General features: G+C 40.2%; 2 protein-coding genes across 6 annotated transcripts in view; one reads left to right on the top strand and one right to left on the bottom strand.

Moving 5' to 3' along the window:
• The window catches only part of Vps13b (vacuolar protein sorting 13 homolog B), a 441,647-nt gene extending 439,288 nt beyond the window's left edge, over nt 1-2,359 (top strand). For all 5 annotated transcript variants that reach the window (XM_026789767.1, XM_026789768.1, XM_013354110.2 and 2 more), the window contains one exon: nt 904-2,359. In XM_026789767.1, coding sequence (XP_026645568.1) covers nt 904-1,152 — 249 coding nt within the window. In that variant the 3' untranslated portion in view covers nt 1,153-2,359. The remainder of the gene's footprint in view (nt 1-903) is intronic.
• A 787-nt stretch (nt 2,360-3,146) lies between these two features.
• The window catches only part of LOC101989152 (cytochrome c oxidase subunit 6C-2), a 13,340-nt gene continuing 2,035 nt past the window's right edge, over nt 3,147-14,451 (bottom strand). Inside the window, exons 3-4 of the mRNA XM_005368127.1 lie at nt 12,373-12,501; nt 3,147-3,263 (exon numbers count right to left, since the gene is read on the bottom strand). Coding sequence (XP_005368184.1) covers nt 12,388-12,501 — 114 coding nt within the window. The 3' untranslated portion in view covers nt 3,147-3,263; nt 12,373-12,387. The remainder of the gene's footprint in view (nt 3,264-12,372; nt 12,502-14,451) is intronic.

Genomic DNA, 14,451 nt, shown 5'->3' with positions numbered 1-14,451 from the left:
TTTTGCTGAGCCCTGTTTAAATTTTTACATTACCACAACTCTGAGAACCAAAACACCCCTATTAAGATGTTTCTATTCTTCCAGAACCCTTGCCAATATTCAGGAGGTCTTACACATACACAAATTCTACCGACCAGTGGTCAGCTCTGCCAATTCCCTACTCAACTTGATCTGCACACTAGATAACCGTGGGACTTTAGGATAAGGATTTATAGTCCCGACTGCCTTTGATGGGTGCTTCCTCAGACTGTCTCACTTAGGAACTTGGTAGTTTATCTATCTCCGTCCTCAGACCGTCTCAGTTAGGAACTTGGTAGTTTATCTCTCTCAGTTCTTGAGTTCCACTGAAGACAAGCCAGACTTTTATAAAAACTATAAATGTAGTTTGCATCCTCCCTTTTTGCCATAAAAATTTCCCCTTCCTCTGCCCAGTTTTTCTATTTTTTCTGGCTTTAAATCCTAGTATTTATAAAAACAGAAAATGTCACAGTTCAAAAAGGTAGGCGTTTGTTTTGTAAAAATGCTCTGGTATGGATGAGAGCCTCATCCCTGCCTTCGGACAAACTGAGGCAGCTCTGCAAACCAGAGCGACTTTTATTTTGGGATGCTGAGTTGCATACTTATTACATTTAAGGGGACTTTGCTTCTTTGTTCCTGGGCTGCTTGGTAAAAATCAATGACAGATGTTAATGAGCACTATCAAATGGTTAACTTTAAACACAGGAACTGTATGCAAAATGAGCTGTTTATTCTAAGCAGAGTATATAGCCTCATGGGGATAGGGTAGATAATGCTTTATCTCGGATGTGAACAGAATAGCTCACTAGATGACCTAGGAGACACTATGAACAAGTATACCCAGGAAGATAGTTTTGTTAACAAACCCGTGTTTCTGGACCACAGATGGACGGTGCCCGGGAGAGACTGTCAGAGCAACAGTTCAACCGGCTCGTGGACTACATCGCAAAAACATCTTGTCACCTGGCCCCAAGCTGCTCGTCTATGCAAACAGCATGTTCTGTGGTCGCTGTGGAGCTGCCCCCTGCCACTGTCAGAACCTACCACTACTTAGCTGACCCCCACTCTGCTCAGGTCTTCGTTAGTAGGTTCACCATGGTGAAGAACAGAGCCCTGAGGAAAGGCTTCCCCTGAGTCCCTTTGATTGCTGAGCAACACAGAGAGTTCCAACATTCAACATGACACAAGGCCAACATGTCTATAGTAACAGGCATACTAATTTTGCAGGGATTTTATATAGTACCTTCTCCTCAGACCAAAAAGAAAAAGATACTCCTCCTTCAAGTTACAAAGAAAAAAATTCAAGTGGGAGAGGAACAAATGATCAGAATCCTGTTTTCATATTCTTACCATATGTAGAAAAAAATTTCTCTATGCCATCTGCAGAAGTTGTCACTGTAATTTCAATCTGTTAACGTTCTGCTATATAGTAAAATGTGGACAGGCCCTAGAATAGACGCAAAATAAAACTCCACCACCCCTGTAATACCTAGAGTGTTGTTTCACTTGTTGAGTTTTTTCATTTAACTACAATACCATTCTTTTAGTAAAACCGATGTATATTATCTTCAAAGTTAGCATTCTACTAGTTTACAGACTTAACTGCTCAGGTATATTTTGGAAATCTTATGTTTTACCAAGCTAAAAAGTAATATCTTGTGTCTACCGACAAGAACAAAACATAATGCTTGTATGTTTATTTAGTTCCAGAATTCCTTAGTAAATGGGGTAAGTTAAGAACCCCAACATTGCCAAACCGTGGTGGCGCACACCTTTGATCCCAGCACTCTGGAGGCAGAGGCAGGTGGATCTCGAGTTCGAGGCCAGCCTGGCCTACAGTGCGAGTTTCAGGACAGCCAGAGCTGCACAGAGAAACCCTGTCTCCAACATTAAGGCTAACAATACCATCAGTCCAGGTAGTTCTTTATGTACTGACTTGATCAAGCATGCAGGCAGTTCCTAAAGGCTGGTAAGAATTATTTAACAACCAAGAAAGGTTTCGATGCAAGACCTGGAGACACCAGCTGTCTCAGCATCCGCTGACGGCATCTGTGCATGGGCCTGAAACCTGTTTCCTTCAGCTGAAAAGACCACTGAGCTCCAACTCCCAAGTCTGCTGGGCACACTACATCACTACTACTGGAAAGCAAAAGTGGACAATTCAAGCCAAATATGAAAACCATCTCTGGAATTAGTCTGTTACTCATTTAGAAAAGCAACATTTTTTGTCAACCTCAAGAATAATTATTTTTAAGAATGTAAATGTGTACTGAATCTTCTATGACTTATGGTAATTTTACATATTGCTAAGAATTAAATAATAAAAGATATTCCTGAGTTACTGACCACTGAATAAATAAATGTCTGTTTTGAGTTTTTAGTTCACAGGTTTTCACTAATACCTTACTTTAACACAGCTCACTCACGGAGTCTGTACAAGTTAAACAGGGTAAGGATAACTTTTGATTAGACTTGCTTCCTCATTTTATACACGGGATAGAGCACAATCCTAGAGCCCTTACCTGGGATGCAAAAGGCCCTGGGCCCAATGTCTGTACCACCAAAACAAAACTGCATTATTTTATGCAATACAACTTTGGTCACAACAAAATCTAAGGGATAGAAATGTTCTAACAATACTTATGAAAAAAGTTGTCATTTATCAGACTTTTGTGACCATCAGACATCACTCAGTACTATTTGTCTTTCTAGATTACACATACATTTCCATTTCTCATCCATATTACGGCTCAGTAATAAAAGCAATTCTAACAGTGTGACAGCAGCACCACCAAACAGTTTCAAGGACATGCAAGGACAGATTTTCTGTAAGGACGGCACCTGAACATCTACCCCTGGCTGACCTGGAACCGGTGACACTCACCTCCCTCTCTGTCTTCTGCAAAGACAGATTTGTTGACAGGACTGGAACACTCAAAGCTGGAAGTCCAGCTACTCTTGTGTACTCCAGGGGAACAAAGCCAGCATATAGTAATGACAAACTATAAAAGCAATCATACATGTGTTGAAATAATGAATTGACAAGTTATCTTTATATTCATACAGACATATATGTCAGATTTTTAAGACCCTGAATTACCCATAAAAATAACCAAGCAAAGACTTACTGTCATATAACTGTTAATTGTTTATTGAGAAACTATTCTTTAGCCCACATATTCATGTTTCACAGTTCAGGAACACAGGTCAGTGACGAACTTCTTTTGAGTGCAATCCAAATAAGTCTATGAAGAGAAACACAATGGCTATGTTAATGATGAACAATCTTTATTAATCCCAATGAGGTCTATAATCGTTCATCTTCACCCATTTCCTGGTTGCCTAATGACAAGCTCCCTGGCCACCCTGCTTCCATTCTGGGCACACCAAACTTACTCTTATTTGTTTGTTTGTTTATTTTGCAACAGTCTTGTTCCTCTGGCATCTGCATGCTGTTCTTTAGGTTATCTAACTTTCAAAAATGTTTATGTCTCTTTATATGAGTACTAAAGGACATTAACAGCCCATGGCATGATAAAGATCATTCTTACTAATTTTCCTGCCAGTGGAAAAGAAAGTTGTTTTGTTTTACAATAATGATAAATCAGCAGTAATACTCTGGATATTTAATGCATGCAGCTGCGGTGGTTTGAACAAGAATGCCCCCTTTGCTCATTCATCAGGGAGCTGCACTACTTGAGAGGGAGTGTATGGCCTTGTTGGAAGAACTGTCACTGGGTAAGTTTTGGGGTTTCAGAAGCCCAAGCCAAGCCCCCAGGGGTTCCTGCTGCCGCCAATCCAGACACAGAACTCTCAGCTACTTCTCCAGCACCATATCTGCCTGCATGTCTCAAACTGTAAGCCAGCCCGGCTAAATGCTTTCCTTTACAAGTTGTGGTCATGGTGTCTCTTCCTAGCAACAGAACACGAAGACATTTTGGATAATAACAAGAAATAGAACATTACAGAATTAAACCTTCTATTAAGCAAGTTAATCACCTTGAAAACATCTGTAATAGAAAAGTGTAGTAGGCCTTTTCCTCATCCTAGATCTTAGAAAAGGTACATATTTTAGTGGAGTTGAAATGCTCATTAAAGAACAATATATATTATCTACACCACATCAAATTCATTTTACAGAGCACAAAACCGAACTGAAGAATCTTTAAATTGTCTTTTGCCCATCTGTTAAGCTTGAATGAAATTAAATAACAAGCATAAGATTTCCAAAGCATGAACAGTGGTGTTGACTATTTAACAACCCTTAATCACTCAGTCTTTCCTCTAGACACAGAAACTTAATTTATCCTGTCCATGAGGCATGAGGGCCCCCATGTTATGACAAACCAAACCAGAAAAGCATGCATAAATACAACCAAAAATAAATAAATAAATAAATAAATAAATACCTATAAAAGATGTCTTTAAAATGTGTATTTTTAAGAAAGCTGCTTTAAAGCCGGGCGATGGTGGCGCACGCCTTTAATCCCAGCACTCGGGAGGCAGAGGGAGGAGGATCTCTGTGAGGTTCGAGACCAGCCTGGTCTACAGAGCTAGTTCCAGGACAGGCTCCAAAGCCACAGAAAAACCCTGTCTCAAAAAACCAAAAAAGAAAGCTGCTTTATCAGAGTAATGTTCCCCAATGTCAACCTAGCAAATTGATAATTCCAAATAATTTTGAATTTTATGGCAGTAAGACCGTATCCTACAAACTCTGAGACAGTTCCCACCTCACCTGACTGAATAAACAATAAATGAGCCAAAATAACTGTCTGAGAACAGAACCCCCAGTTGAGCTACAGGAACCAAATGAACACCTAACCAACAGAAAATTTACAAAACAGGAAATTAAGGAACATTTCTGCCTGCTTTTACCTCCATGCCTCTGTGTAGTGCAGTGCAATGTGGCCCAGAGAAACCACCCAATTGTTGGTTCCTCCCTCACTGAAGCCAGTGAAGAGTGGTACCTGCTGGTAATACCTACTTGTCTGGTTTTGTCTCGCCAAGGAAAACACTGGTGGATGCTGTGGTGTGCAGGAGGATTACAGGCCTCCAGGCAGAGGAACTAGAACAGCTAAGGCTCCAAGGGTAACCAGGAATGAAACTCAAAGGAGGATTTAGAAGTAGCTGTGTAGACAGGTAAACTGGATCCAGAGCACATCACAGACAGATTAAAGATGAATCACCAGACCAAGAGGAGCAAGGCCTGCCTTCCTTCACAAGCCTTCATACAACGGGAGAGATTTTCTAAATGTCAAATTTTCAACAAAAAGATTACAAAGCATAGACCATTTCAATCACCAAAGTGGATCTCCATAAACCACCCACAAAAAAAAAAAAACCCTGGCCTTTGGTTTTATTTAAAATTTTAAAAAACCAACTGTCTTAAATATGTTCAATGAGCAAAAGAATATGAACAATCAAGTAAAAGCCTCAGAAAAATATGAAAAATGGGAATAACAAGAAGTCCTGAAAATACACTAATTGAATTGGTGGGGATCACTAGTTTCAAAAGCGTACTCTAGTTAGCAGGAGATACAGCAAATCTGAGAACAGGTCATTTGAAATGGCAAGAGTCTGGTACAAAAAGCAGAGCAACAGTAAAGAGAACGGTGGCGCTTATAGATTAGCAGGTGGCCTACACACGCATCATGGGATCACAAGAGAGAAAGGAGCAGAGAACTTAGAGAAGCTGCAACTAGAATAAGCCTAGCGACCACACCAATCCATTATCTTCAAGTTGTCAAAAACAACGGCAAACAGAATCTTGAAAGTGAAAATAAGTACCACAGTAGCTGGTGATGTACAGGGCCGATAGGCTACCAATGGACGTCTCAGCCTGGCTGCTGGAGGCTATAGTGAGGTTCTGTCAGCCGTACACTGTGTGCTTCCTTCACTCGGGAGGACGAGGCAGGAGGAGCACAGAGTTCAAAGTGAGAAAAATCCCAATAAATTTCTGTCAAATCTGCCAAAACTATCCTTCAAAAGGGAGAAATTTAGAAATTTCTTGGTAAGCACCAACTGAAGGACCTAATCTTTAAGACAGACCTTGCTAGAAGCAAGCAGAAGCATGGCTCCTTGAAGAGAGGTTTTCCTGATTCAGCCATAGCAGAAAAGAAGCCGTGTGGTTTTAAAACACTGTGCTGCTAGCGCCAACTCCAGCTATGGAGCATTTGAACAGCATTTGTGGGCCCGGGTGTTTCTGTGCCCACTCCGGGTCTGGAAGAAAGAAGCTGAGACCATATCCATGGCTCAGCACTCCCCGCCTGGGCAGGCGACAGGATCAGGTCTACTAGGCATGCACAGGCAGGGAGCATGGAGGATTGCTTCCGCCCATACGCAGAGATATTTCCAGGCTGTGCAGTCCTCTGCATGGCAGGTTTAGCTATTACTCAGATAAAAAAGGTTCATGTGCTGCACGCTCACTGTCAGTGCTGAGCGCAGCTCCTACCTGGTGGCCCCAGAGCTGGCAGGAATGGTAGCGCCACCATTTTAAAAGTGGAGAGAGTTGGAGCCAACATCCAGAGTAGCTGTAACCAAGCTGCTTACGAATTTTAAAAGCTCTTCATGACAGTAAAGAATTACAGATACACAATAGGACAGATTCAGACATAAAAGACCTCTAAATGGGTTACATTGTTGAATAAATGTATGTAGGCTTGAGAGAAGAAAAAGAATATAGACAGTTATAAAAGGTTTTTTTTAAAAAAAGGTAAAGTCTTTAAAGAGAGAGAATACAGAAAGTCATAGATTGAAAAGAATAAAGAAAAATAAGCCACATAAAGATAGAAAATTCACAGAGAGTCTGAATTATGTATATTGTGTTTTCTTTGAATTTTTTGACTGTGAAGGAGCTAAGTACAGAGAGACATTTCATTGTATAGGCTGCTAAGCTGAACCACCATGTATATTATAAAGGTATCTTGACTTCAGAATTTGGGCCTAAGGATATGTTGCTTTGGAAAAGAGGTTCTTTTGTTTCCAGAGAGGATGAAACCTGTGGAATCTTTCTAGACTAATATGGTTTGATAGACCATGACCCTCCAAGAGGTCACCATGAACACCCTCAGAAAATTACTTTGCCCAATAAACAGCAGGAAGAAGTTTGGACAGAACTGTGTCCATATTCCCAAATATTATTTGTAAATGTTTCTTTACATTTAAAGGGGAATATGCTATAGAGATTTGCATTGGTATGGATCTTGGTTATTGATAAAAATTTAAGGTCAATTGTATATTGTATATTTCTGCTCTTGATTAAGGTAGTACTGTGTGCAGTTCATTTAAAATGTAATGCATAATTAAGAAATATAAATTAATAGATACTCATCTATAATAATCAAGCTTGTAGTCATGTTAGATTTTCTAGATGTACAGAGACGTATTTCAGATGGAGAGGCATCTATCCTTCAAACCTTTCAAAGACTATACAATATGGCATTTAAAATGTTTTAAGAATTTAGAACTTATCATGACAATGAGACATATCTGCTCCTGGCAGCACCAATTACTTTAAGAGGAAGATGGGCATCGAAGAGGATCCTTATGGAGTTGGTTAGCCATTTGGGCAGAAACTGCTCTTGCCTGCACTGCTTGATAAACTGTGAGACGATCCTTTGGGGTTTCTGCTACACAAAAGAATCTGCCAAACATCCTGCAGGACACAGAAAAATCTGACGAACAAACTGCCAATATTGGTAAAACTGTCTTTAAAATTTACTGCTTCATGGAAAAGTCTGCTGGATACTATGGGCCTGTGGGCTAAAGACTGGATGCCCCAACGGTACAGAAAAACTCTGGGTGACTATCCAGGCAGTGAGATGTCTCTGTCAATTCTAGAGTTTTGGAAGTTGCTTACAATGCACTTCCTGTTTATTTAGGTAATATTATATCCTTCTGAAGTCTTTGATGAGTTGAAGAATTTATAGTTATAGTTTTCCTTAGTTATAATAAAAGATAAAGTAGATATAAATATTGTAACTGTAATTTTTGTTTGATACCTGTTTTGATATATGTAATTTTACTATGTAAAAGTTAAAACCTTCCTTTTTATCTAAACAGAAAAGGGGAGGTGATGTGGGAGTCCCCTGTGTGCTGTGATTACCTTTAATGAATAAAGAAACTGCTTTGGACAGAACTTAGGTAGACAAGGAAAGCTAGGCTGAATGCTGGAAGAAAGAAGGGCAGAATCAGAAGCAATGGAACCACAAGAGACAGACGCTGGGAATTTTAGCCAGTAAGCTACTGTCATGTGGCAATATACAGATTAATAGAAATGGGTTAAATTAATATGTAAGAGTTAGCCAATAAGAAGCTAGATCTAATGGGTAAAAAGTGATTTAATTAATACAGTATCTGTGTGGTTATTTCGGGTCTAAGCTGGCCCTTTGGGAACCAACAAGCAGCTTCCCTCCCACTACAAGCTACACAGAGGAACTGCTCTGCTGGAGGACCTGAGCTCCCCATACTGTAATCCTGGCCTTTAACTCTCACCTCCAATCCTCCCCCCCCCCCTTTATTTTGGTTTTTTTTTTAAGACAGGGTTTCTCTGTGTAGCCCTGACTGTCCTGAAATTCACTCTGTAGACCAGGCTGGCCTCTAACTCTCAGAGATCCACCTGCCTCTGCCTCCCAAGTGCTGGGGTTAAAAGCTAAAGGCGTGCGCCATCACCACCAGGCTCTTAAATCCTTTTATAGTATTTAAAAAACAAAGGCACTGAGGAACAAACTATAAATCTGTTAACGAATATACGATATATAAAATTGTGTAACTATGGCACCAATAACAAAGGAAGGCATCACAAGGTAATGTTTTGTGTTGAATTTACATTTGTTTACTGTTAAGAGCTGTGCTGTGTCTCACATCATAACTTAAAAATACTAATTCATATAGAAAAGGATAAACCATTGAAACTTCTTCATAGGCATATGCATGCATGCATACAAAAGACCTTCTGCCTGCACACCAGGTCCCACCATGATGATAATGGACTGAATCTCTGACACTGTAAGCTACCAACTCAATTAAATGTTTTCCTAACTAACTTTCCTATCCAAGACACCATGATAGGGCAAAACAAGCATTCACAAATCTCAGGAGGCTTAATAAGTATCTTTTTACCACACTGGCTTAATTAACCTAGAAAATCTCCCAAATACACTGAATTTAAAATTCTAGAACCAATGGATCAATGAGGAAGTCACAAGGAAAAGTTAAAAGCTCAAATGAAAAACCTAATAACATCTAGTAAAGCTGCCAAAAGAAAGGAAATTAACAAAATCTTGGTTTTTTGTAAATGTCAAATATATTGAAAAATCTTTAGTTAAAATGGCAAGAGAAATGAGAAAGTTCAGCAAAATACAAAAAGTGAACTTGTAACTTAGATGAAGACTATTAAAACTTACCAACATGAACTCAAGAATTCTAGACAGCAGACTAAAATTATTAAAATGGTAAGACTGAATCAGAAATCAAAAAATTCATAAAGGAAAGTCAAGGAGCAGATGAATTTTACCAAAAGTTAAAGAATTAACACCAATCCTTCTAAAGTTCTTCCAAAACAGATAATAAAATGTCCACATTGATTCTAAATCCAACACTGTCCTGACACCTAAACTAAACAGACAAAAGATCTCAAGTCAAATAACAGTGCAAAAATCCTCAACACTAGTAAGAGTCATTAGCAGGACTGATTATATATGAAGCCAAAGAGACTAATTTCTGGAACTAAGGGTGAATCAATATATAAAAATTAACAGCCAGGCAGTGCACTCCTTTAATCCCAGCACTCAGGAGGCAGAGGCAGGCGGATCTCTGTGAGTTTGAGGCCAGCCTGGTCTACAGAGCTAGTCTAGAACAGCCAGAGTTACACAGAGAAATCTTGTTTTGAAAAACAAAGCAAAACAACAAAAAAACAAAAACAAAAAATTAATAGAAGTGATATACCATAAATGGAATTTTTTTAAATTCCACAACCATCTTAATAGATGTAGAAAAAAAATTTGATCTAACATCTTTTTCATGATTTAATACAAACAAATGAACAAAAACAAACTAGGGGCTGGAGAGATGGCTCAGCAGTTAGGAGCACTGGCTGTTCCTCCAGAGGGCCTGAGTTTAATTTCCACCATCGTATGCCTGCTCAGAGCCATCTGTAACTCCTGTTCCAGGGGATCCGATACCCTGTTCTGACCTCCTCAGGCACCAGGAATGCAACTAGTCCACAGACACACAAGCAGACAAAGCACCCATATACATTATTTATATAGCTATAGAAACAGATTTATGTAGAGCAATATATACTTTTTTTTTTTAATTTGGTAGGGGTGATGAGATAGGTAAATCTTTGTGTAGCCCTGGCTGCCTTGGAACTTGCTATATAGACCAGGCTGGCCTCAAACTCAAGACATCTGCCTGTCTCTGCCTCCGAGTGCTGAAATGAAAAGCATGTGCTACCACATCTGGCTCTAAGTGTTCTGAACTGTAAAGGCACATACTAGGTATAGTAGTGCAGTGTATCTCAGCACACCGTCTACCATCAGCTGGAAGAGAAACTGAAACCTTTTCCTTTAGACTCAAGAAAATGCCCATGCCACTTCTGTTCAATGTAGCACTAAAAATCCTAGTCAGAAAAATTAGTTGAGAAAATAAAAATACACCCAAAAAGAAGTAAAATCTGTCTTTGTAAGTGACATTTTATATATAGAAAATTCTTATGATATACACAGAAATGGGTTAGAATGAGTTTTGCAAAGTTGTGGGGTATAAAATCAAAATACATTAATAATAAAAGAAAATTCTATTCAGATTTTTGAGCAAAGGGGCACAAGCACTGTTGAAAGACACAACAAAACTTCCTATTAAGATGTCCATACACTGGCCAAGTGGTCAAAGCACAAAAATACCAAATCAAAATGCAGTTTGGGTCCCGAGAACCTCTGTAAATGCCAAACAAGACACAACAGTTCACCTGTAACTCCACCCCAGGGCTCTGGGGTCAATGGAGACCCGCCTCAGTCAGGTGGAAAATAACACAGGGGCACTCTCCACACACATGCAAACACAGTGATACATACACAGGAAGGGGGAAATCCCCAATATACCCAGTACCCATACGGACATGCAACACTCAAAACTACAAATCATTAGGGAGGGCCAAATCCAAACTTCCGTAAAGGATGCCAGCCCTATTTAAGATAGTTAAGACAGCCACTGTTAAAAGAAAACAAGCCTAGTGCTGTGAGCACATGGAGAAAGGGAAGCCCTGAGCACTGTGGAAGCGTGACTACTGCAACCACTAGGGAGAACAGGTGCTAAAACACAGATCATATGATCCACCAAGCCCAGCAACTGACAGGCAAAGACATCCTACTGTTACCGACAAACTGATGAACAGAGTTAGTAGATGCAAACAACACAACAGGCCTGGTGGCACACACCTATAATCCTAGCTATTCAGGAAATAGTGCACAGCCAGTTTCCACAACCTGGTAAGGCCATTCCTCAAAAATAAAGCTCTTGAAACATTATACTTTATGTTTGTGTGTATGTATATGTCATCTATATTATATAGAACATGGTACATCATGTGTTCCATCTGTTACATATAACAGATACGACATAGTGTACATTACTGCATGTATTCTATAAACATATGTGTGTATAAATATGTAAGTACATGTATTCTATAAACATATGTGTGTATAAATGTGTAAGTACATGTATTCTATAAACATGTGTGTATAAATGTGTAAGTACATGTATTCTATAAACATGTGTATCAATGTGTAAGTACATGTATTCTATAAACATATGTGTGTATCAATGTGTAAGTACATGTATAAAAGATGGGATGTAGTCACAAGTCAGTGATCAGTGCTTGCCAAGTACTGCACAAGGCTCCAGGTTCAATTCCCAGTAACAACATACAGTGGAGTATCTTCAGCCTTAGGAGAGGGTGTGGCTGACAACATGCTAAAACACTTTGCTAACTGAAATAAGCCAATCACAAAATGACAAACAGGGCCAGCAAGATGGCTCAGAGGGTTAAGGTACTCAATGCCTACATCTAGCAACCTAAGTTTGATCCCTCAAACCCATGTACCAGGTGGAAGGAGAAACAACTCCAAAGTTGTTCTATAACGTTCGCACGCATGCACACACCCACAGAAAGACAAATGATGTGGTCAGATTCCTAACAAGTACAGCAAAGCCGTCAGGGTCTGAGAGGAGGGCACGGGCACTGTCACAGGCACAGCACAGTTCTGAAGGACTGGCTGCCAACAACTGACAGCTAAGAAAGGCTAAGATAACTCACACTGGGCATTCATGACAGACCCTCGGGGCACTGGTCACCTGAACATTCTGACATCACTTCGCACTCTGGAAGATGCCAGCCTTCCTCATCTCTTCGAAGTCCTTCATGGAGTCGTACTTCCTGTAGAAATCTGCATACGCCTTCTTTCTGGGTTCAGCCACGCCAAACTGAAAAATAACACAGCCCATTATCACACTCGTTTTCAGAGCAGAAATACCTAAGAACAACCTAAAAATAAATCAACACCACATCTGTATTCACTGCTTACTGAGCCATCTATTTCCTAAGACGAAGGGTGACAAATGAAGGAAGAGGCTACAACTGCACAGCGAGAAGCTCACTAGGACACATTACCCCTACCCTTGTGCAAGGTTGTGCATCCGTATTTGTGTGTGTGTTTGGTGGAATAAGTGCAGTTAAATACAGTACAAAATAAATGAATGGCCTTCCCTCCAGCAAACACTAAATATTGCCAGTTGGAACACAGTAACAACCTAAGCAGAATGTGAATTTTAAAGAGACCTAAAACAGATTTAAAGACATAAGAAAGGACCAACAAGTTCTAGGTGACTACACTTTAACAAGATCTGAATCATTTTGCAAAGGAGGGAATGGAATCCAAAGTGATGGCTGATTACTTCAAAGGAAGGCCTTTAAAGAAAGTACTGACACTTCAGCATCAAAGAAAAAGATAGGAAGAGGTGGGTTCTTGTTGGATTTCGTCTTGTATATAGACAATCAGCACAGAAGGAAGAATATTTCCGAGACCAGGTGGAGTTCAAGCAACTGATCAAAGTCTAAGCAGCAGCCACGGCTGACATTTGGTTATCCAAATCCATGTCTGCGCACAGCAAAGATTTAGTCTCCACAGAACACTATTTAGTGTATTTTGCCAAAATCAATCTCATCCTGCACATAATTTCCTGCACCAATCCACATCAGTGAGGCGCTGAAGAAATGCACAGAACCATGCTATCTGAAGTGAAGCAATGCAGGAGACTTGACTGCTCCTCCTCCTATTAGAATCCCCAGTTTACTTCACCAAGAGGACAGGAAGAAGGCTCCTCAGTACCCTCTGAGCCTGAGGCCCCTCCCTCTATTAGAGTTTAGGCTGAGTTGATGTCTACACGACAAGGTTAAAGGATGTCCAGAGAGCTGTGTTCTGAGAAACTGGACTAACAGGCATCCACTACCCTCCAACCTTGACACAGAAGGTCCACACAGAGTAAAAAGTTGACAAAAGACAAATTTTCACTCTTCTTGAGCTAGGGACAATGAACCTCCTACTTTAACTCTGGACTTAAAAGAACACCCCATGTCCCTCGGGCTTTTCACTAGACCATCGAGCCCCCTGGCTCTCAGATCCCCAGATTTGGAATAAATTAGAACACCAGGTTTCTTGGTTGTCAGCTTCAGTTAACTTGACACACATGTGGGCATATATGTAGGAGAGCCCAGCCTACAATGGGCAGTGCCGTCTATGGGCAGGTGGTGTTGGGTTTTATAAGGTAGCTGAGCATGTAAGAAGAAGAAAGCCAGTAAGCAGCATTCCTGATTGGTCTCACTATGGACTGTTACCTGTAAGCTAAATAAACCCCTCCTCAAGTTGCTACACCTGACAAGTCACACACCTGACAATGGAGTGCCCCATTTAAAAAAAGAATAAAAGGCAACAGACTTTAAAAAGTTCCACCTGTTAGCTGGGCTGTGGTGGTACACACCTTTAATCCCAGCACTAGGGAGGCAGAGGCAGGCGGATCTCTGCGAGTACAGAAATATCAAAAGTTACTAAAGTCCTGATTTTTTTAGTCAGGCAGTGGTGGTGTGCATCTTTAATCCTGGCATACAGGAGACAAAGGAAGGCAGATCTGAGTTGAGACCAGCCTGGTGTACAGACAGTTCCAGGACAGCCAGGGATACACAGAGAAACCCTGTCTCCAGAAAAAAAAAAATAGCCCTCAACTTTCTCATGATTTTATTACAAAAATATGATAATATATACAATAATAAACGTTTAAGAATTTTTTTTTTTTTTTGGTTTTTCGAGACAGGGTTTCTCTGTGGCTTTGGTGCCTGTCCTGGAACTAGCTCTGTAGACCAGGCTGGTCTCGAACTCA

This window comes from Microtus ochrogaster, unplaced genomic scaffold, assembly GCF_000317375.1.
Source record: "Microtus ochrogaster isolate Prairie Vole_2 unplaced genomic scaffold, MicOch1.0 UNK29, whole genome shotgun sequence".
In the NCBI taxonomy this organism is placed as follows: Eukaryota; Metazoa; Chordata; class Mammalia; order Rodentia; family Cricetidae; genus Microtus; species Microtus ochrogaster.
Note: the sequence above shows the minus strand (reverse complement) of the source record. Positions and strands in the feature narration are given on the sequence as shown.